At 44.1% G+C, this 21,516-nt stretch overlaps 1 protein-coding gene across 4 annotated transcripts in view; it reads left to right on the plus strand.

Annotated features, from left to right (window-relative positions):
* The window catches only part of LOC138968626 (WD repeat-containing protein 7-like), a 48,445-nt gene that overhangs the window by 19,540 nt on the left and 7,389 nt on the right, over nucleotides 1-21,516 (plus strand). For 3 of the 4 annotated variants that reach the window (XM_070341227.1, XM_070341239.1, XM_070341233.1), the window contains 17 exons: nucleotides 2,281-2,368; nucleotides 3,295-3,549; nucleotides 4,329-4,485; nucleotides 5,181-5,398; nucleotides 6,517-6,712; nucleotides 7,630-7,742; nucleotides 8,735-8,939; nucleotides 11,724-11,855; nucleotides 12,272-12,607; nucleotides 13,606-13,816; nucleotides 14,154-14,447; nucleotides 15,021-15,123; nucleotides 15,613-15,741; nucleotides 15,954-16,140; nucleotides 16,478-16,681; nucleotides 17,740-17,926; nucleotides 18,277-18,547. In XM_070341227.1, the coding sequence (XP_070197328.1) occupies nucleotides 2,281-2,368; nucleotides 3,295-3,549; nucleotides 4,329-4,485; nucleotides 5,181-5,398; nucleotides 6,517-6,712; nucleotides 7,630-7,742; nucleotides 8,735-8,939; nucleotides 11,724-11,855; nucleotides 12,272-12,607; nucleotides 13,606-13,816; nucleotides 14,154-14,447; nucleotides 15,021-15,123; nucleotides 15,613-15,741; nucleotides 15,954-16,140; nucleotides 16,478-16,681; nucleotides 17,740-17,926; nucleotides 18,277-18,547 (3,286 nt within the window). Of the gene's footprint in view, nucleotides 1-248; nucleotides 302-2,280; nucleotides 2,369-3,294; nucleotides 3,550-4,328; nucleotides 4,486-5,180; nucleotides 5,399-6,516; nucleotides 6,713-7,629; nucleotides 7,743-8,734; nucleotides 8,940-11,723; nucleotides 11,856-12,271; nucleotides 12,608-13,605; nucleotides 13,817-14,153; nucleotides 14,448-15,020; nucleotides 15,124-15,612; nucleotides 15,742-15,953; nucleotides 16,141-16,477; nucleotides 16,682-17,739; nucleotides 17,927-18,276; nucleotides 18,548-21,516 lie in introns of those variants that run through there. The other variant, XM_070341243.1, reaches the window with a different exon arrangement.

A 21,516-nucleotide genomic window follows, 5' to 3' on the forward strand; every position in this document is an offset into this window, starting at 1 on the left:
ACAAGCACACTTGTTTTGGTTGTTAGGTATGGTTTGTCTGCTTGACTTTATTACTGTTCACTTTGAGTTAAAAAAAGAGAGAGAAGTGGATGTACAGTGAATTGATATGAGGGGCAAGAGTGGCACTTTAGGAATCCGAATGGAACATAGAGTAGCCATGTAGGCCGTATAGTAATATCTGTCTAGTTGTGTAACAGAGGAGTAGGCATGTAGGCCGTATAGGAATGTCTGTCTAGTGGTGTATCACCTCTAGTTTTGTTTGTATGTATCACAGTTTGCTTAGAGGGAAGGCTATTCAGAGGTGAGCAACTTGGTCCCCTTTTCATGGTCACCCATTGTTTACTGTTTCATATATTTTGTTGACTTTATGTACTGGCGTACGCTCTTGTTATCGTGTCTGTGTAATCTGTTGTATGACACATGAACTGTTTTTAATTTCTCATCATTTATTTTTGTGATAGAAATATAAATTTAGCTTCAGACGGTTTTCTTTAAAACAAACAAAAATTTTTTTTTAAATTTTATCGGTCATTGTTTTGAGATCATTTTTTATGCATGTGTCCATTGGTTAAGACATATTCATCATGTGTATGTGTGTATAGGTAGTTGTGTTGCTTCTTTTTTTTCTTTTTTACAATTTTCCTTTGATTTAAATGATACTACTGAACTTTGTGTGTGGAGTTCATTCAAGACATCGCAGCTGATTTACACACAACCACACACACTCTCCCTCTGTTTACCACATTTTGTGGACTGTAATATATGTACAAGTATGCCATTACATATTTTTTTGCAACACCCACCCCCACCCCATGCCCCCCTTAATCCCTCTTTATTTCATGCCACTCTAACAACCAGACCTAGGAAGTTTTCTGTTCGACTTTGAGCAACTTTTATTTTTATACAATGCATTTGGAATCCAAAACGGATAGACTGCAAACATTCTTAAACCTGCAAAAATAAAAATGAATAGTTTTAATTTATGGAATGGCAATGATAATTTAATAATTAACAATGCAAAACGAATTCTAAGGTTAACTAATACACAGGGATTTTGTTGTTGTCAAAGCTTTACTTTGATTTTGGAAAATAAGATTCAGTTGCTGATTTGTGTCAATGTTCTGTTGTTGTACATTGCATAAGTTGATTGTTTTTCAGTTTTCCAAAGAATTTCACTCTTTGTATTGTTTCAGGACAGTACTTAACAAGTAGGCTGAAATCATCAACAAGTTTAGATTTTGGCCATGTGTAGCTTACATATATATATTATATATATAATGGAGTTGCATCACTTACGCATGTGTCAATCAGTTACTAAATAGAATCTGAGTTTGGCCTTTCTGTTAAATGAATAATATTATACAGTATTTATTTAGTTAGTGGGTTTTTTTCTCTTCTGAGTGGACCTAACTTAGTTAACAATACAGATTTTGTTCTCCCAACTCTTTTCAGAGGACATGAACAGAAAATTTGAATGAGCAAGGTGTTAAAAGGGGGTTCGATTCCCCCCGCGGGTTAGGGGGAAGAATTTACCCGATGCTCCCCAGCATGTCGTAAGAGGCGACTAACGGATTCTGTTTCTCCTTTACCCCCCGCGGGTTAGGGGGAAGAATTTACCCTATGCTCCCCAGCATGTCGTAAGAGGCGACAAACGGATTCTGTTTCTCCTTTTACCCCCCGCGGGTTAGGGGGAAGAATTGACCCGATGCTCCCCAGCATGTCGTAAGAGGCGACTAACGGATTCTGTTTCTCCTTTTACCCTTGTTAAATGTTTCTTGTATAGAATATAGTCAATTTTTGTAAAGATTTTAGTCAAGCAGTATGTAAGAAATGTTAAGTCCTTTGTACTGGAAACTTGCATTCTCCCAGTAAGGTAATATATTGTACTACGTTGCAAGCCCCTGGAGCAATTTTTTGATTAGTGCTTTTGTGAACAAGAAACAATTGACAAGTGGCTCTATCCCATCTCCCCCCTTTCCCCGTCGCGATATAACCTTCGTGGTTGAAAACGACGTTAAACACCAAATAAAGAAAGAAAAGGGGGGAAGTGTTAGATCAAGGGTCTTACAAGAGGGGATCCTCTGTGGTATCTTTCTTTCACTTTCTATTTTTGTGTCGTCTTTATTATATTCAAAACTGTTCTAGCTAAAACACAACAAAATTGTGGAAAACAGGAGTGTTGGATATTGAAATGGTTAGAAACTTTTGTTGGTTCTGCACAGCTGATGGGATGCAAATGATTAGATGCTCAAGGAAAATGTTTGTGTTGATTGTGTGCAGTGCCAATCCAGAGAGCGGCGAATATCACCGCAGCCACCACCAGACCACCGTCCATGCCTACTACGTTCTGGATGTCTACAGTAACCAGGTTAGTTGGTAATACGTTGATACAGTCGAATTCCCCCCCCCCCCCCCCTCCTTCCACCTGTTAAGACCTCAACAAATCTTAATCAGGTCCTAAAAAGGAGGGGGTCTTCATCAAATGGAGGTAAATTTACAGAGTTTATTAACAGAACATCTAAAAAAAAAGTGAGGTCTTAACAGGGAGGAAGTCTTAATTGTGGGTCTTAATAGGGGGGTTCCACTGTACCTCTGCTTTAGGACCTACAAATCTGAGGTATTAAGGTCTCAAAAAAAAAACGCGGGTTAGGAGGAAGAATTTACCCTATGCTCCCCAGCATGTCGTAAGAGGCGACTAACGGATTCTGTTTCTCCTTTTACCCTTGTTGAGTATTTCTTGTATAGAATATGGTCAATTTTTGTAAAGATTTTAGTCAAGCAGTATGTAAGAAATGTTAAGTCCTTTGTACTGGAAACTTGCATTCTCCCAGTAAGGTCATATATTGTACTACGTTGCAATCCCCTGGAGCAAATTTTTGATTAGTGCTTTTGTGAACAAGAAACAATTAACAAGTGGCTCTATCCCATCTCCCCCCTTTCCCCGTGGCAATATAACCTTGGTGGTTGAAAACGACGTTAAACACCAAATAAAGAAAGAAAGAAAGGTTTTAAAAGGGAGAGAGTCTTATAGTGGAGATGGAATTAGTAGCACTGTCACAAATGTTGGAGCAAATGTCTTATATTTTATTTTGCTGTTGATGGCGGCAATGATGGTTGTTTTCTGGTATGTATGTGTGTGTGTGTGTCTGTCTGTCTGTCTGTCTGTCTGTCTGTGTTTCTCCCAAAAGATTTCTGGTGAGATTTTAGCATCGCACTTTAATTTCTCATACCTATTATAATGTAAGGAGAATAGTGTAATAATAACTTAGCTCAGAGCCTGAGATCCTCTTTCAGAGCCCAGCCTGCTTCCCAGCTTTGACCTTCTTCAACGGGATGGGGGAGAAGAAGACAGGAGGTCTGCTGCTGAGGGGGGACTCGGAGGGGCGCATCGTGATCTGGCAGGTGCCAGAAGTGTCTGAGAAACAGATGACCTTGGTCCGGCAGGAGAGCTTTGACAGGCTGCCGGCGCTGATGCCCAAACTCTGCACAACCCTGCAAGACTTGTGGAACTATCAAGACTGCTTCTCTCCTGGCGTTCTGGATGGTCTGGTGAGTAGAGTGCTACCTGCAATGTTTTCATTTCATTTTCATTTCCATTTACTTAATTTTATTGTCCCATCGCTGGGAACTTTGGGTCGCCTCCCCCCAGTGGAACCGGCACGGTTGGCCTAGTGATAAGGCGTCCGCCCCGTGATCGGGAGGTCGTGGGTTCGAACCCCGGCCGGGTCATACCTAAGACTTTAAAATTGGCAATCTAGTGGCTGCTCCGCCTGTCGTCTGGCATTATGGGGTTAGTGCTAGGACTGGTTGGTCCGGTGTCAGAATAATGTGACTGGGTGAGACATGAAGCCTGTGCTGCGACTTCTGTCTTGTGTGTGGCGCACGTTATATGTCAAAGCAGCACCGCCCTGATATGGCCCTTCGTGGTCGGCTGGGCGTTAAGCAAACAAACAAACAAACAAATCCCCCCAGTGGAAAGCTAGCAGGTGTGTGCGTGTTTAGGTGTAATCAGCCACCTGCACTTATTGTAACATGACCAAGGTCTTTTATGTGCCACTGTTGTGACACGGGAGTGGAACATAGATACTGTCAAAATCTGTGACTCAGCTCAAGATTTACCACATCAAATGTAGAATCTCCTCACATGATCATCTTAATTCTGTAACCATTTCTTTTAACTGCTGTTAAAAAAAATGTAGCAATATGAGCTCATGTATCTCTTGGTTTTAGTGTAGATTGCTGTGCCTATGGTTTCCAACAACAGAGTAATGATTAGTGTAATGACAGTGCCTTTCAGTCTAATGACAGTGTCTTTATGTGTGGTGCAGTGTGACGAGGAGGAAGGCCCACTGAAGATCACATCCACCATCTACATCCCCTCTCAGGGCAAGCTGGTGTGTGGGAGGGAGAACGGTACCATTGTCATCGTCCCCGCTGTCAACTGTATCATGCGACAGTTGCTTGCGGGAACAGCTCGTGACAAAGGTAGGTGTTGTCCCCATTTATTTTATTCTGTTTTCCTCCTAACTCTGTTTTTCTGTGTCGTTCTGTCTGCCTTTTCCTCCACCGTTACCTCCTGGGTCCAGTACCTTTCACCTTCTTCTTTGAGTCAGATCCTTCCTCTGAAAGCGGCATATGGCTGCCTAAATGGTGGGGTAGAAATGGTCATTCACATGGAAAAACAAATTTCTGCAAAATAAACACGAGTGTACATGGGAGTTTCAGCCCATGAACACAGAAGAAGAAGAAGAGTCTGAGCCTTTTTTGGGCAGAACCTGAATAGCCAGTGTTTCATGTTTCAGGACCTGTGGTACTGGTAAAACCTCATTAACAAACCGAAAATGACCAAACATTTGAATATTCTAGGGAAAAGTGAGCATGCTTACTTTTATTTTCTCACTGTCTTATATTTAACAAGCTGAAAGAATAAAAATAAAACAAGCAGGGTCAAGTTATTGAAATGTTTAATTCAGAGCATAACAAAACACATACAGACACACACAACTCAGAAAGAAGGTACATTTGTTCTTTCAGAGTTTCAGTTTGTATGCTGGTGCTGCTTCACCTAGTGGCATCTACATACAAATTAATGAGCTCTGCTGTGGATATTCTGATTAAGCAGTCATTGAGTTTTCAATCAGTTTGTCAAGGGGGAATCATTCTATCTGATGTTTTGACAGAAATTCCCATGAAGATGCTGGCAGGCCACGAGGGAAGAGTAACGTGCCTGCTCTATCCGTTCAATGACTGCACTCGCTACGAGCCCAACCACCTGCTGTCTGGAGGGCAGGATTTCTCCGTCATCCTCTGGGACATCAACACGGGCGTCCGTATTCACACCTTCACTGTGCATGGGGGCATGCTGGATCAGCTCATTGTCCCTCCTGCAAATTGCAACGTAAGTTGTTGTTGTTGAGTGTTACCTCTGTTATGAGACTTTCCAAAATCTGAGAAATGTGGGTCTTAATTGATATAGAGGGAGTTGAAAAAGGGAGGTAAATTTACTGATGCCATGAAGACATTGTGTGTTAAAAAAGGAGGTTGTGTGGAAGAGGGATTTTTATAACAAAGGGTGGGGCGGGGATGTAGCTCAGTCGGTAGCGCGCTGGATTTGTATCCAGTTGGCCGCTGTCAGCGTGAGTTCGTCCCCACGTTTGGCGAGAGATTTATTTTTCAGAGTCAACTTTGTGTGCAGACTCTCCTCGGTGTCCGAACACCCCCGTGTGTACACGCAAGCACAAGACCAAGTGCGCACAAAAAAGATCCTGTAATCCATGTCAGAGTTCGGTGGGTTATAGAAACACGAAAATACCCAGCATGCTTCCTCCGAAAGCGGCATATGGCTGCCTAAATGGCGGGGTAAAAACGGTCATACACGTAAAAGCCGTGGGAGTTTCAGCCCATGAAGGAACAAACAAATAACAAAGGGTCTTAAAACAGGTTCCACTGTACTTGCACATAACTCTCGCTGGGTCACTTGGCGCAGAGACAGTGACTGCAGTATCATCCAACTTGGAAGATTAAACACATGATTGTTTTCAATCAAACCGCCATATAGATAGCTGTACTCCTGTGGAGGATGCAACATAAGTGATGGCAGAGATAATGTGATGTGATAATTGTTATGCAAGTGTAGCAAGAAACCTTTTTTCCCCCCTATTTACTAGGAATGGGGGCAGCTGCCTTGCAGTAGTGAAAACATACGCTACAGTGTTAAACTCAAATTAACCCTCTTTTGCTTTCTTGTAGCTGGGGAACACTTGATGTTTGCTTTAATGTGTGCATGTATGCTTGTCAGTTTATTTTTTTACAGTGTGAAAAGCTTGTGCGTGGTAAATGAATGAGAACTAATTGTGGGATTTTGAAAATCTCTTTCACAATTTGTTTGACTTTTTTCTGCTGAAATGGGAGCTAAGACTGAGGTGGTAGCAAACAATCTTGCTTGAAATAAAAAGGAGAAAATGCTATCATTCTCAGAAAAAAATAAATAACAGTACTATGATGTTTGTCTTGCAGCCTCGCATCCTGCAGTCTGTGTGCTCTGTGGCCAGTGATCACTCGGTGGCACTGCTGAGTTTAAAGGAACGCAAGTGTGTGATGCTGGCAGGGCGTCACCTGTTTCCAGTCAAAGCCATCCGCTGGCGCCCCCTGGATGACTTCATGGTTGTCAGTTGCACCGATGGCACGGTCTACGTCTGGCAGATGGAAACAGGTCAGTTTTGATCATGAAATGCGGTGGAAAAATCATAAAGTGAAATGCTAAAGGGGGGATATTTATCACCCAAACTTAATTTTGCAGAAAACACAGCTTTTGGGTAGTGAACACGCATGCATGCAAACGCACACAAATGCACACAAACGCATGCGCACGCACGCATCCACGCACACACACACATTCACACACACACAAAGTATACACACAAAGTATCTGTGTCTTTAGTTTTATTGGCTCACGTAAGTGTAGCCTATGCGATGATAAACTTTGTCTGTCTGTGCGTGCGTGCGTGCGTGCGTGCGTGCGTGCGTGTGTGTGTGTGTGTGTGATAGAAACTTTAACATTTCCGAGTCTATGGATTACGTCAGTCTCGGTCAAAAGTGTTTGACGTGTGTGATAGAAACTATTTGAAGACGTCACATTATGACGTAAGAGGGTTAGACGTCACGCAAAGGAATTACTGAACGTCTCGGTCATTGTTATTGTGAGCGGGCCGAGACTACTTGGCAGATCCAGGGTCTCGCTTTCTTGCACAGTTTCACCTATGCTTACTGTGTGTGTGTGCGTGTGCGTGTGTGTGTGTGTGTGTGTGTGTGTGTGTGTGTATGTGTGACGGAGTGATTGAGTTTGTGTAACTGTTTGTCGATTTCTTACGTAAGCCTTGAAGGCTTCGCCTCTTATTTTCAATAGTCTTCCACTCTGTATTGAGAATAATAATATTAGAACAATTAACACTTTATTTGCAGGAAAGAGAAACTTTTGTACTGGCATCTGTTATGCCTCTCTGTCATGTCAATTCTTACCAAACTCTATTCAGTGAATTTTATGATTTTATTTTTGTTTAAGTTAAAAAAAAACCCTCATTTCCTTGATTCTGTGCTTGTGTGTGATATTGTTGAGTTGTCATCCTTTAGGTCACCTGGACAGAGTGGTGCACGGCATCACAGCAGAGGAAATCGTGAACAACTGTGACGAAAATGCTCTACCCAAGGAAACTTTGACAAACCCCTCTCTTACACTGGCTCAGGTAAGTAAAGACCCCAACCTCCTCTTGCAGGGCTGTTCAGTTTGTTTTTGTGTTGGAATGTTAAAAGATTCCTTTTGAAAAGAAAATTGCTCATCTTATCTCAGAATAAGTGGCAGATAGTATTTGTGACTAAAGTTATTATTGCAGTATACAGGTATATTAAACAGCAAACCATTAATGTGTTCAACGTAAGTATTATCTGACTGATACGGCCTGAAATCAAAGTAATTGTATGAGTTTCACAACTGTGTATCATTGGCATGGTAGTATTAGAGTAGTGTCAGCCAAGGCAAGCTTAACAGTGAACTTTCCTTCATCGTGTAGTGCCAGTGGGCACCTCAAGAAGACTAGAGTCTGGTATGGTCCATTTTTGTATAAAATCACATGATGACCGTTCAGGTGTTCCATTACCAAGCCATGCCTGCACTAATCCAAAAACAGACAGACTGCTAACGTTCCAAAATTCAAACTTGTTTAAAATGTAACGTTTTGTTTTGTCAATAATTAAACGTTCCAATAACCTACCATTCACCCCCCACGGGTTAGGGGGAAGAATTTACCCGATGCTCCCCAGCATGTCGTAAGAGACGACTAACGGATTCTGTTTCTCCTTTTACCCTTGTTAAGTGTTTCTTGTATAGAATATAGTCAATTTTTGTAAAGATTTTAGTCAAGCAGTATGTAAGAAATGTTAAGTCCTTTGTACAGGAAACTTGCATTCTCCCAGTAAGGTAATATATTGTACTACGTTGCAAGCCCCTGGAGCAAATTTTTGATTAGTGCTTTTGTGAACAAGAAACAATTGACAAGTGGCTCTATCCCCTCTCCCCCTTTCCCCGTCGCGATATAACCTTCGTGGTTGAAAACGACGTTAAACACCAAATAAAGAAAGAAATAACCTACCATTCTTTTTTTTTGGATTCATGCCTGCACTATCAAAATCTCAAATGAACAAACAGTAGGCATGCAGTTGTGGGTTTCTTTGTACACAGGCTCTCAAGCGGAGAAACCTGGCAACGTTCCGTAACCTGGCCCAGCAGAAGTTTCAGACGAACACAGCCCAGCAAGTGTGCACACAGGGCCCCAAGCACGAGTTCATCAAACCCACTGGCTTCCCCCTTCTGGTGCAAGGGGTTCGAACCAACACCAAGGACCCAGATGCACACGTGCTCTTCTTTGACACAGAATCTCTCATTGGTGAGTTGTGTGGTGTCTGGCTACATTTTCGGAACATTTTGGCAGAGCAGAATGCTGGCCTTCTGTTAGGGAGACACAATCTTAAGTTTTCAAGGTTTTCTGTGTGCTGGTGTGAATACAAATGCAGAGGCTCATGTCTAAAATAGAATATTCACTTTCTTTTTTCTTGCATTTACTAAGTTTAACAATTCCTCTTTCATTGGAACTAAATGACTAATTGGTGATATATATCATATTGTATGTAGGCTAGATAAGCCTTTTGGTATTTATCAATCAATCAATCAATGAGTCTTATATCGCGCATATTCCGTGGGTACAGTTCTAGGCGCTCTGCAGTGATGCCGTGTGAGATGAAATTTTATACGGCCAGTAGATTGCAGCCATTTCGGCGCATATTTACCTTTCACGGCCTATTATTCCAAGTCACACGGGTATAGGTAGACAATCATTAAATGTGCCTAAGCAATTTTGCCAGGAAAGACCTTTTTGTCAATCGTGGGATCTTTAACGTTCACACCCAATGTAGTGTACACGGGGGGAGGTTCGGACACCGAAGAGAGTCTGCACACAAAGTTGACTCTGTGAAATAAATTTCCGCCGAACCTGGGATCGAACTCACGCTGACAGCGGCCAACTGAATACAAATCCAGCGCGCTACCAACTGAGCTATATCCCCGCCATTTATCTCTTGCTTGTTCCTGTATTGTGAGCTTTACAGCCAAAATAATCCTTTTGATAAGCTGTAAACCTTCAAGCCTTTCAGCAAATTTTATTGCATTCAACTTCACATTGAAGTAAGCCTGGCTTATATCTTAGATGAAATAAGCATTTTTTGATTGACCTCAGATCAACTAATGAAAAGCAAAGCTCCGAACATCAGACAAAAGTTAGCACTGCATACAGTTTTAAAGAATGATACACATGAAATGCAACAGCCAACTTATTATTATTCTTAAAATATACTGACGTCCAAAAGAAACGCGAAAAATATTATTTATTTTACAAATATTTTTTTTCTGGATTAACAAAAGTTGCGTTATTTTTGGCAGCCAGTATATCAAGACCGATGTCTGAAGAAGGTGTATTGTGAATTTTACCGCATCAGCGCACCTGCAATCCACGTAAAGCCCGAGTTAGCTGAGACATTTTTCTTGTGCAGTTCAGCTGCACGTGCAAGAAAAGCACAAAAGCTGATCAGTGAGTGGTGTTCACTGTCACTAGAGGATAAAAATGGCACAAAGTTACAGGTTTCATCAGTCCCTCATTCGACGCTATCACCATGCCAAGACTCACTTCTGCTGAACGCGAGAGAGCCATTGGACGTCTGGAGGCTGGGGACACGCCGGAAGCCGTGGCTGGGACTTTCCAATGTCACATATCCACCATTTATCGTCTCCTGCAGCGGTTTGTGATAACTGGCTCTACTGCTGATGCCGAGCGAAGCGGCAGACCCCGAGTGACGACGCCAAAGCAAGATCGGCACATTTTCCGCAGCCATGTTGCACATCCCTTCAGAACAGCTGCAGAAACAGCCAGAACTGTTATAGGGACACACCAGGCACCCATTTCTAGGCAAACGGCCAGCCGGCGACTGCGCTTCAGGGGGCTGAAGAACTGCCGTCCAGCCAACCCGTCCTCACCGTACGCCATAGACAGGCACTCCTGCATTGGGCGCAAGGCCACCTCAATTGGAACAATTTTCGCTGGCAGAACGTGCTTTTCAGAGATGAAAGCCGTTTCTGCATTGACCATGCCGACGGGCGTGTTCGGGTATGGAGAAGAAGTGGTTACCGCTATGCTGACAACTGTGTCGTGGAGAACAACGCCTAGGCCAGCCCAGCCTCATGTTGTGGGGCGCCATCGGCTACAAGGTCCCGTCATCTTCCAAGGCCTGGGTCCTGGACCCGGCAACGGCGTAACAGCGCAGCGCTATATGGACCAGGTGCTGCACCCTCATGTGCTGCCCTTTTATCAAGCCCATGGAAACTGGGTTTTCCAGCACGACAACGCGCACCCCCACATCGCCAGGGCCACTCAGGATCTCCTGCACCGCTCAGGCATCCAGGTGATGCTTTGGCCAGCGTTATCTCCTGACATGAACCTTATTGAGCAATTTTGGGACTTGCTCCAGACACAGCTCAACAGGGTGGGCCCAAGGCCCACAACTGTCGCTGATCTTGATCGGGCCGTCCGGCAGGCCTTGGCCAACATTCCCAGGCAAGCCAGCAACACGTTGGTCCGCTCAATGCACCGCCGATGCCAGGCCGTCATCGATGCTAATGGGGGCCACACACGCTATTGACTGTTCTGTTAAGCGCTAATAACGCATCGTCTCCGCAACCTTACTGTGTTATGGACCATAAGTCATTGTTCTACTCTACCAAAAATTGGACATTAATAATGAAATTTGAATTTGTGTACGATTTTTTTATCAGGCAATAAATGACACTAGACACTGTTTTTCGCGTTTCTTTTGGACGTCAGTATATTATTTGCTATTATAATAATAACAATGATAATAAATAACTTTTCAAAAGTGCAAGTCCCACAAACAACTCCAAGCGCTTTACAAGGCCAACGCCAAACATAACATTTGTAAAAAAATAAAATTTTAAAAAAGCGCAAAAACCACAGAATAAAAGAATGCAGACTCAACTAATGAAGCACACACAATATAAAACCAAATCCATTTCATTCAAAAATAGCACCCAATCAGGATTAACAAGGAAATTACAACAAAATCTGCAAGTTGTGATTGAACTATGATGACATGTTGCATTACAGTGCAACTGCTGTCTGAGGAGTTTGCCCTTCTGTCCCCGGGGGAGCTGGAGGCCAGGGGATTGTCGTCAGGACCTCTCATGGACAGGAAGATGCACGAGGGGGATGTGGGTGATGCTCAGCAGAAGCTTGCTGGTCAGTTCTGGTTTACACTGTTCTGTGTTACCTTTAATTTTCCTCCTGGAGATGGGTGTCGGTGAATATAGTTGAAGGATTGGGGGTGAAGCTTTATTTTTTGTAATAATTTCTCTTTGTATGTAATGGGTAACAGTATTTACGGGGAAGGTTAAGTGAAATGTTCATGTGATTTTTGTTTGTTTGTTTGTTTGTTTGTTTTGTTTGTTTGTTTGTTTGTTTGTTTGTTTGTTTGAATCTATTCACTGGTGTTTGCAGAATGACACAACATGTATGTGCAACGTTAAACTTGCATTTCTTTGAGACAAGTTTGAGACACCGGTACCACAGTGAACTCACACTCCAACATACCCTGTAACATTCCACTCAGCCATGACTAATGGTCCACGATGCTCACTCTTTCATTCTTTCATCAGGTTTTATCGCCAAGGCCAAGGAGACGGCAGAAAACGTTACCCAGAAGCTGCAGGCCAAGATGGACCAGGCAGGGGTACCACAACCTCTCACCCAAGCTGATGGAACCCCCCTCACCAAGTCACTGCAGCGTCCAAAACACATCACCGTGGAACCAGGCCCCGGTGATTCTCTCATCATGGAGATCGCGCAGCTCTTCACGTCCTGTCTACACGCCTGGGGGCTGGATCCCGATCTGGATCGCCTGTGTGTCAACAAGCTGGGCCTCCTCAAACCGCGCTGTCCCATTTCCTTTGGTTTACTGTCGTACCAGGGCCACATGTCCCTTATGCTGCCTGGTGAGTTGTTCATGGGTGGAAACAGAGAGGAAAGGACACAGTGGAACCCCCCTTTTAAGACCTCACAAAATCTGAGAAAATCAGGTCTTAAATATTGTAACGTTTTGTTTTGTCAATAAGAAATGTTCCAATTACCTACCATTCTTTCTGAATTTTGGAAGGTTGGCAGTCTATCTGTTTTTGGAACGTTGGCAGTCTATCTGTTTTTGGAACGTTATCAGCTAGTCTATCTGTTTTTGGAACGTTATCAGCTAGTCTATCTGTTTTTGGAACGTTATCAGCTAGTCTATCTGTTTTTGGAACGTTGGCAGTCTATCTGTTTTTGGATTCCTAAAAAGGAGGGAGTCTTAAAATGGAGGTACATTTACAGAGCTTTTGAACACAAAATCTGAAAAAGCAAGGTCTTAAAATGGAAGAAGTCTTACATTAGCAGGTCTTAAAAGGGGGATTCCACTGTATGACTATGAGTGTTTGGGGATGGGTTTTGTGTTGGTGTTGTTGGACTTGAAAAAGGGTCGACATAATGCCAGGATTTCTTTTGATTAAAAACTTAATTCTCTGCTTTTTGGGTGTGTTGTGAGTTTACAGGGTCTGGAAACATGTTGTTGTTTTGTTTTGTTTTGTTTTTGCCAGAGAAAGAGGCCCTGCAAAATTGGAAGATTGCTAACCTATTAATAGCATCCATTATGTACTGATGTTGAAGCTGGGAGTGAGCACTAGTATTTTATCGTTGTCTTTTTACCTTTTTTCGCTGTCTTTTTACCTCTTTTCGTTGTCTTTTAAAAGCCATCATTGAACTATCGAAGGCAGTTTATCTGCCGAAGTATTGATCAAAACAAGTACCTAACCTGGTTACTGGTGTGTCTTCTTTTTATTTAAACATCATTGAATATCTCTGATTAGAAATCATGACAATTTTTTCACAATGAAAAGAAACTAATTTTTTCATTGGCAATGGCATCATTCCTGTTCAAACTTGATTTCAAACTTGCACTCAGGCTGGCAAGGCAGCGCACACAATCCTCACAGCGGAGGTGAACCTGGCAGTCACAGGAGCATGGGTATGACAGGCGGGGCGGGGGTGGCCCCTGATGCAGATGCTCCTCTCATCAGTTTTGGCGACAACGGTGGCAACTCTTTTAGACAGCCCAAACCCACCTTGCTGGCCCAGCGCATGGGCAGCGTTCCTTTTGATGACGCCCACTACAGGTGAGAGAATGGATGGTGGCTTTTGTTTGCAATCGAAAGTTTGGGGCCTTTTTTTTGTATTCATTAACACAGTGCATATCTCTACGATTTGGCAGAAATCGGCTGAAGCAAACATTCTAATTCTTTGATCAAATAGACTGCTAACGTTCCAAAATCCAGAATCAAAATTCAAGAAAGGTTAGTCGTTGGAGGAGATGGATATAATGTGGTTTGTTTAGGTTTTTTCAAGTAGGGAACACTTGAAGGAGGTAGAACAACCCACTGACAGGTGCACTGACTTGCTGAACATATCTGAACAATCTCTTGTAGTTCTAATTCTTTGCTTTTTCCTTTTCAGTACTGATGAAACAGATAGCGAAGGTGACACAGCAAAAACCGACGTAAAAGTTGTGCGGAAAGTAGAGAGACCCCCAGCATCCCCTCAGCCCCCCAGACTGAAGAACACTAAAGCTTACAGTTTTGGAACAAGCACGGAAGCATGCGAGTACTCCACCAAAGTGCGGTGGCAAATGTCCAGTGCCATAACGACGCAGCATCTTCTGAGCGTCATCTCGGTCGCCAATACGCTCATGTCCATGACCCGTGCCAGCTTTCTGATGATGAACAACCCACATCATATTCTGTTGAAAAGGTTTGTACCTAAAACATTTTTGTACATTGTGCAAAGAATGTCTCTAATGCGACAAGGAGGGAGAAGCATTAAACAGAAAGGTGTGGTTTTTATGTATGGATGGGTGTCTTTTGTTTTTTTGACTCCCCTGAGTAATCAGGAGAGTCTTTTTTCAGAAGCATAGCAATGTTTGAGTTTGAGTACTTATCTTTTTCTCCTTCACTTTAATCCTCCCAGATCATATGTCCCTCCGTCCAGTCCTATGTGATTGTGGAGTATACTTAGCACAGCCAGCATTTCTGTTATAAGTGTTAAGCTCCCAATGATGGGTAAAACATAATTCAGAGATGATATTCTTCTTCTTTTAGGATGAGGGGATTTCTGCTTTTTAGCTCCTCCAGTTTGGTATGAAAAGTTGGACAGGTATCATTCATTGTGAATTCATTAACAGTACCATGCATCTCTTTTCCTTATTTAGAAATTAGTAAATGTATGCACATTTTGAAACTTTTAAACTTTTTTTTCTCACTCCTTTTTGGTAATTTTTCATTCATATCTCTGAATCTGAGAAGTATGAATCGTGGATGGTTTCAGGGATGTGCAGGTCCATGGTGGGATCACAGGGCTGGACACAGGAGAAGCTGGCGACACCAACAGCGATGAGGACGGGGAGGCTGCAACCTTGGCACAGGCACAGGTAGGAGGACTGGAGAATCTTAGAAAGGGGGTTCCATTGTGTAAATGTGTAAAGGGGAAGTGTAAAGGAGCAGATACCTATGATAGTTTTTTACATGCTGGGTATTTGGGTTATATTGTGCTTTACGCTAGATTTGATTAATCTCTATTACTTACCATAGTATTTAAGTCTCATGTTTCTCAATGTTCCCCTCACTCCACTTTTGTTCTATGTTTTCATCACTTGAATTGATGGTAGTTTCTTGGAACTGACATTTCACAAGCCATACTGTTTGCCTTACAAAATACAAAAGATGCCATCTCTTAGGTTTGCATGCTTTCCTAGAAATCTAAACAACAAAGTGACTGTGCATGAGATGAAAAAAGTTGAAAAACAAACAAATTCTGTACTCACCGATTCAAGGACACCACATACAAAACTAAATCAAATTTTTGTCTATGTTGGCTTCTTCAGGACTTACAAACAAACGTTGATTTGGTGTGATGACAGGTGAAGCAGGGTTGGAGCCTTCTGGCAGCCCTGCACTGTGTCTTGCTGCCGGAGCTGATTGGTACACTGCACTATCGCTCCCCTCAGCTGGAAATGCTGGCCAGGAGGTGGCAAGACAGGTGTCTTGAGGTAAGTCATCATCATCTTGTTCTACCCTCCTGCCTCTGTTATGTGGAATTGGCAGCTGTTGGTTATATTCTGAGGTACACAGTAACATGAAATATTGTTAGTTTCCAACACCATGGCATCTAAGTTACAGTACAATGACATTAGAGGTACACAGTAACATGAAACGTTGTTAGTGTTCTGAAGCAAGCATCAATGCAAAGCTTTCATTGCAGATTCGAGAGGCGGCCCAGGCCCTGCTGCTGGCCGAGCTGCGCCGTATTGGGGCCCAGGGCCGCAAGATGGTGATTGACGAGTGGGCCCCCTTCCTCCCCACCAGGGTGGACCCCAAGATCAGCATCCTCAGCGAGGGGGGCAAGGAGGATGAAGAGGAGGAGGAGGAGGTGGACCAGATGCTTGGAGGTCAGTGGCGGACCTCATTCCATTTGGGGTTTGTTTAGAGTGGAGTTTGGGGGGGTACGCCTGGGTTAGGAATTTATAACTTGGTACAGTAGAACCCCCCTTTTAAGACCTGTGAGAAAAACAGCTCATAATAAAGGAGGGAGTCTTAAAATGGAAGTAAATTTACAGAGGTTTTCTACTTTGTTTGTTGTTTGTGTGAAGAAGACACTAGGGTTGAAATGTTGCTGTTATTCGTTCCGTATTTTTCGTTCACACGTGAGTACATTATTTTTTGTTCTTTTTATGAATTTTTTTGTTTTGATAAATGGTTGAGATCTTCTATATTTTTCTCTGTCAGGGGACCTCATGTCCAAGACATCAGTTTCACTTGAAAACCGCCGCCGACAGGCGACTGCCATTGTCATGCTGGGAGTGATTGGAGCAGAATTTGGGCAGGAGATCGAGCCCAGTCGCAGCAAAGCCCAGGAAGGAAAGAAAGCAAAGACTGGAAAAACTCAGGAAGGCTTCAACATGTCCAACTACTCCTTGGCACGGCAAACAAGTCAGTATTATAATGTACTTTGCAGAATTTGCTTCCTTACAGCTGTCCTGAATTGAGCCCGAAGTCGACTTTGCGAAGACTGCACACAGTCTTTTTACCAAAACTTCAGTGCTATAGCTTTGTGCAGCAAGCTTCGAGAAGTATTCTTTGTGTAGTTGACGCCGCCCAATTAATGACAGGCTTTATGATCTATATGTTCCGAGGGTTTGCTTGCGGTGACAAGGACTGAAACAACAGTTTTAAAGTGAGCTGCAGAACATTATTTTCGGGGTTCCTCAACTGTATAGAATTCATTTAATTGGAACATTTTGGATAATACAGAATCGTCTTTGTATCTAACTCTGACCTTCAAATTATACTGCTTCAGTGCAGAATATGGTTCAGTTTGGTTAAATTAAAATGTTTGTATACTTTAACGTACTCCTGGTCATGTATTGGTGTATGTGAGTGCATGTGTGCGTATACCAGTTCATAGAGTTTCATGCTCAATCTTACCTAATACCTTTTGTCTAACAGGTTTCATTCTGCCCAAAGCACTGGAGCTAGATGATATTGAAAAGAAAAAACTGAATTTGATAAAAATGTCTGTCATTGCAATGGTAGGGAAACCATCATTTTAGAGTTTTCAGAGTTACAGGTTGAGTATACTCACTTCCTTGAGGTTCTCTTCTTCTTCAACAGCCTTGTGATTGACATTCATTTTTATTTAAAGCTAAACCATTGGGGCCGGGTAGCAGGTAGAGCACTGGACTTGTGATCCTAAGGTCACAGGTTCGAATCCCGGCAGGGACAGACACGCACGGGTCAACTTTACGTGCAGACTCAGAGACGATATCCATGTCCTACCCCCGTGTCACAACAGTAGCATGTAAAAGACATCGGTCATTCTGCCATAAGTGCAGGTGGCTGATTACACCTAAACACTTACACACCTGGGTAGCGCGACTCTTGTTGTTGCTAGCTCTCCACAGGGAGGAAGTGACCCGAATTTCCCAGCTTTGGGATAATAGAGTTGATGAAATGAAACGCAAATTGTGGTGATGATTCCACTGTTACAGGTCGAGCGCTCACCTTCCTCCTGCTGTCCCCACCCAGCAGCAAACTGCCAGCGTACACTCCCATCCGTCGAGCAGCCATGGATTTGCTAGGTCGAGGCTTCACAGTGTGGGAGCCGTATCTTGACATCTCCTCTGTACTTATGGGTCTGCTGGAACTGTGTGTTGATGCTGAGAAAAGAGTCCCAAGGTATGATGAAATGCTTGTAATGATGGGTTGATATGTCGTGTATTTGAAATGTTTGCTTTAGTGTATATGTTAAGAATTAGTTCGTGTCTGCTTATGAAGTGTCTGAAATTATTTTCAAAGGAGGAAAAACACTTCTTTGTTGTTATCGATTGATAATGTATCTGAACACTGGTTTACTTGGATGACGTTGAAGCAAATGTAGTGTACTGTCTTTAAATGTTTGAAATTGTTTCATTCATTCAAAAGGAGCTGAATTGAATTGCTGTATCTCTGATTCGAATTTTCTAATCAATACATTGTAATCATTTTCTCAATGTGGTTAAAACAAAAATCAATTTATTTCTATTCAGTGTGACATACGGCTTACCACTCACCCCAGCATCAGACGCCTGCCGCACAGCACGTCATGCGTTATTGCTAATAGCAACCGCTCGCCCACCGGCGTTTATTATCACTCTGGCCAAGGAGGTGGCGCGCTACAACGCCATGGCACAGAACGCCCAGTCCCAGCACACACAGATGCACAACATGGCACTAGTCAGAGCGGCCCCCGAGATCCTTCACGTCATCGAGATGCTGGTAGATAAAATGCCCAATGATGTGGCCGATCTTATTATTGAGGTGAGTTGGGCAGTTTGAATAATTTTGACTGGTGTAATTATGTAGAGAAGACCCTAGTGAAACAACTATGCGAGAAATATGAAACACAAAGGGATGTATTAGCGCTGTAACTGCATACAACATTAGCAACAGGAGTAAGTGAGAGTTATGTGGAACCCATTTAATATCATATTCTTACTCCGAATCACATTAGCATTGAGTCACCTGAGATGCTTATCACTGAAAAACGCTTACCCGGCTAAAGAATTTAAAGGGAAGCAACCCCATCACCAAAACGAAAGTGAAAGTAGCTTTGGTAATGGGCCAGTACACCGGGAGTTACCTCCCATACGGGTGTATGCCACGTCACTTCCTCTAGGAACACGTGCCTATTATCATACGTCTTTTTCACCTCGGAGAGGACGGTTCACTTTTTGACGCTCTGTGGCTGACCTTGTGTGTTTGAGTGACACCCGCCGGCCACGTTACCCAGCTTGTCTGCTCGCCTTGCCTACAGTTTGGTGAGCTCGTTCCCGTTTGTTGTTGGTTGTTTGCGCTGTTTCGTTACTGTACGTTGTCCGTTTTTTACGGACTTGTGTGTCAGTGACTTGCGTGTTTCGCCATTTTGTTGTGTGAGTTAGTTAGCTAACTCGTGTGACTTTGCTAGTAGCTCTGCGTGCCCTCTTTCTGTTTGGGCAAGTGTAGCTTTAGTATTTTGTTGACGCGTAAGCGTGTGTGTTTACTGTGTTTTCAGTCGTTTTGACTTACGTTTCAGTAAATCTTTTTACTTTGCCACGTGTTGTTGACGTTTGTGTCAGTGTCTTGCGTGTCGCCATTTGGTTGTGTGAGTTAGTTTTCTAGCTCGTGTGACTTTGTTTGTAGCTCTCCGTGCCTCTGCTTGTGGGGCAAGTTTAGCTATAGTATTTTGTTAACGCATTAGTGCGTGTGTTTACTGAATTTTCCAGTCGTTTAGACTTATGTTTCAGTAAATTTTTTCGCGTTGCCACGTGTTGTTGTCAACATGTCTGATTCAGACAAGCGCCGTGGCAAGTCGGACCCCAAGGGGAAAATTAAGGCTAAGTCTTCCTCTTCCAAAGCAACGTTACTTGTTACAGACCAAGAGCGTAACACTTTGTTGGCTGTACCAATTTCGGCGCCTAGCGCTGTTACTACTTCTGCTTCTTTTGCGGCGCCTAGCGCTACTGTTACTTCTGCACCTGTCTCTACATCGGAGACTTCGTCTTCTTTGTTAGCACCTGGACAAGGTGCGTTGGTTTCCTCTCTGTTAAAGTCACTGGTTCCAGAAATCCGCAGCTTGGTGCAGGCAGAATTTCAGCGTTCCGTCGCCAGCAGTTCGGCGTTTCCGGCATCTGGCAGTGACGTCCGGGCATTGGCTTCCGTGTCTTTGTCCTCCACTTCCGGCTTGGAGCAGCGTCCTCCCTCTTCAGCGTCGGTTGGTAAGCAGAGCTGGTCCGATAGCCCTCGTGAGGCGCCTGGACGTTCTCCTTCGGGGGACAGCTCTTTCGCATCGGGTCACGACCGATACCTTGCTGATCTTTCATTTCCGGCGATAACCTACGAGGCCCCGGACTTGTTCGAACAGCGGCGGCAGTCGGTTTCGACTGCCGCATTTCCGGCACTTGCCGGAAGTGATGATCCGTCCGCTCCGGCACGCTACGGCGGTCGCGGCAGGATGGAGTATTCACTGACTTCCGGTCCTTCCGGATCGCGAAGTCAACCAGTGCAGTCTTCACTTCCGCATTTTGCGGTTCCGTTGACTACACTTCCGGTTTCGGCCGGAAACGCTTCTTCCTCTTCTGGTGGTTCCTTCCGGATACCAGATAGTGGATTACAGCGTGCGCCTTCCGGCTTTCAAGCGCCTAGGCTTGAGCAGGCATCACTCCACTCAGTCGGGGGAGTGACGTCAGCTCATCCAGCTCCGGTTTTTGCGGATGGTCGTCCTGCTTACCCTTTACCTTCACAGGGTTTTGGGCGGCAGGATGACGTTAGTGCTCAGGCTTTTCCGGTTTCCGGTTTGCCAGGGCATGCTTCTGCTTCCGGAACTGGTGACTTCGGTCATGGTTCCACGTGTGACTATTCTGATGCTCCATCAGTGGTCAGCGAGGAGTCGCGGGGCGTGTTTCCGTCGAAGCTCAAGTCTGTTCTTGACGTCGCGGCGGAAGTAACGTCTCGTTATTTTCCTGAAGGGGTGGTGGCTGCGGACTCTTCCGCATCATTCGTTCCTTCTGCCATGGCGGACTTCCGGCCGGCACAGGAGGATGTTTCTTCCTTCCGGTTCGCCGAGTCTCCGTCAGTGGCTTACCAACTTTCGCATTCACTGGTTCGTCCAGCACATGCGGGGAGTGGTATTCGGCCAGTGCCTGTTCCGTTACTGCTTCCTTTTGGTCCAGTTCCGGAATCAGCTCAGCAGTGGGTGGCTTCAGCTGCCCAAGCCTCTTCCTTCGTGCCTACGGCCAATAGGAAGCTTGGCATGCCCAATCAGAGCCAGAATTGGCTGGCGTCTTTTGCACTCCCTAGGGCTACCCTTCCGGTTTCCCGGGAATTGCTGCCTCTTCTGACTAAACCGATCAAGCGTGATTCGGTTTTGCCGGTTTCCGAGGCTTCCCTCCTCTCTGCTGAGGAGGTTGGACGTCGGCAGATCGAACTGTCCTCCATTGCGGAGACTCTCGTTCGGGCTCTGTCTCGGGCATTGACCGATTCGCTAGTTCCTTTCACTCTCAGTGAAGAACAGAATGCGGACGATGTCTCTGCGCTTTTGACCGCATTGGCCAAGGTCAATGAGGAACAATTGCGTCTTTCCTCCCTGCAGTACACCCAAGCGGTACTCTGCAGGAGGGATCTCTTCCTCTCGCAGTCCCAATTCACGGAGCTGGCTACTAGGGAGACCTTGAGAGTCTCCCCGGTCTCAGAGGAGTCTCTCTTCTGTCCGCTGGCACTGGATGCCAGACAGAAGGAGATTCAGTCAAACA

The sequence above is a fragment of the Littorina saxatilis genome, linkage group LG1, assembly GCF_037325665.1.
Source record: "Littorina saxatilis isolate snail1 linkage group LG1, US_GU_Lsax_2.0, whole genome shotgun sequence".
NCBI lineage: Eukaryota > Metazoa > Mollusca > Gastropoda > Littorinimorpha > Littorinidae > Littorina > Littorina saxatilis.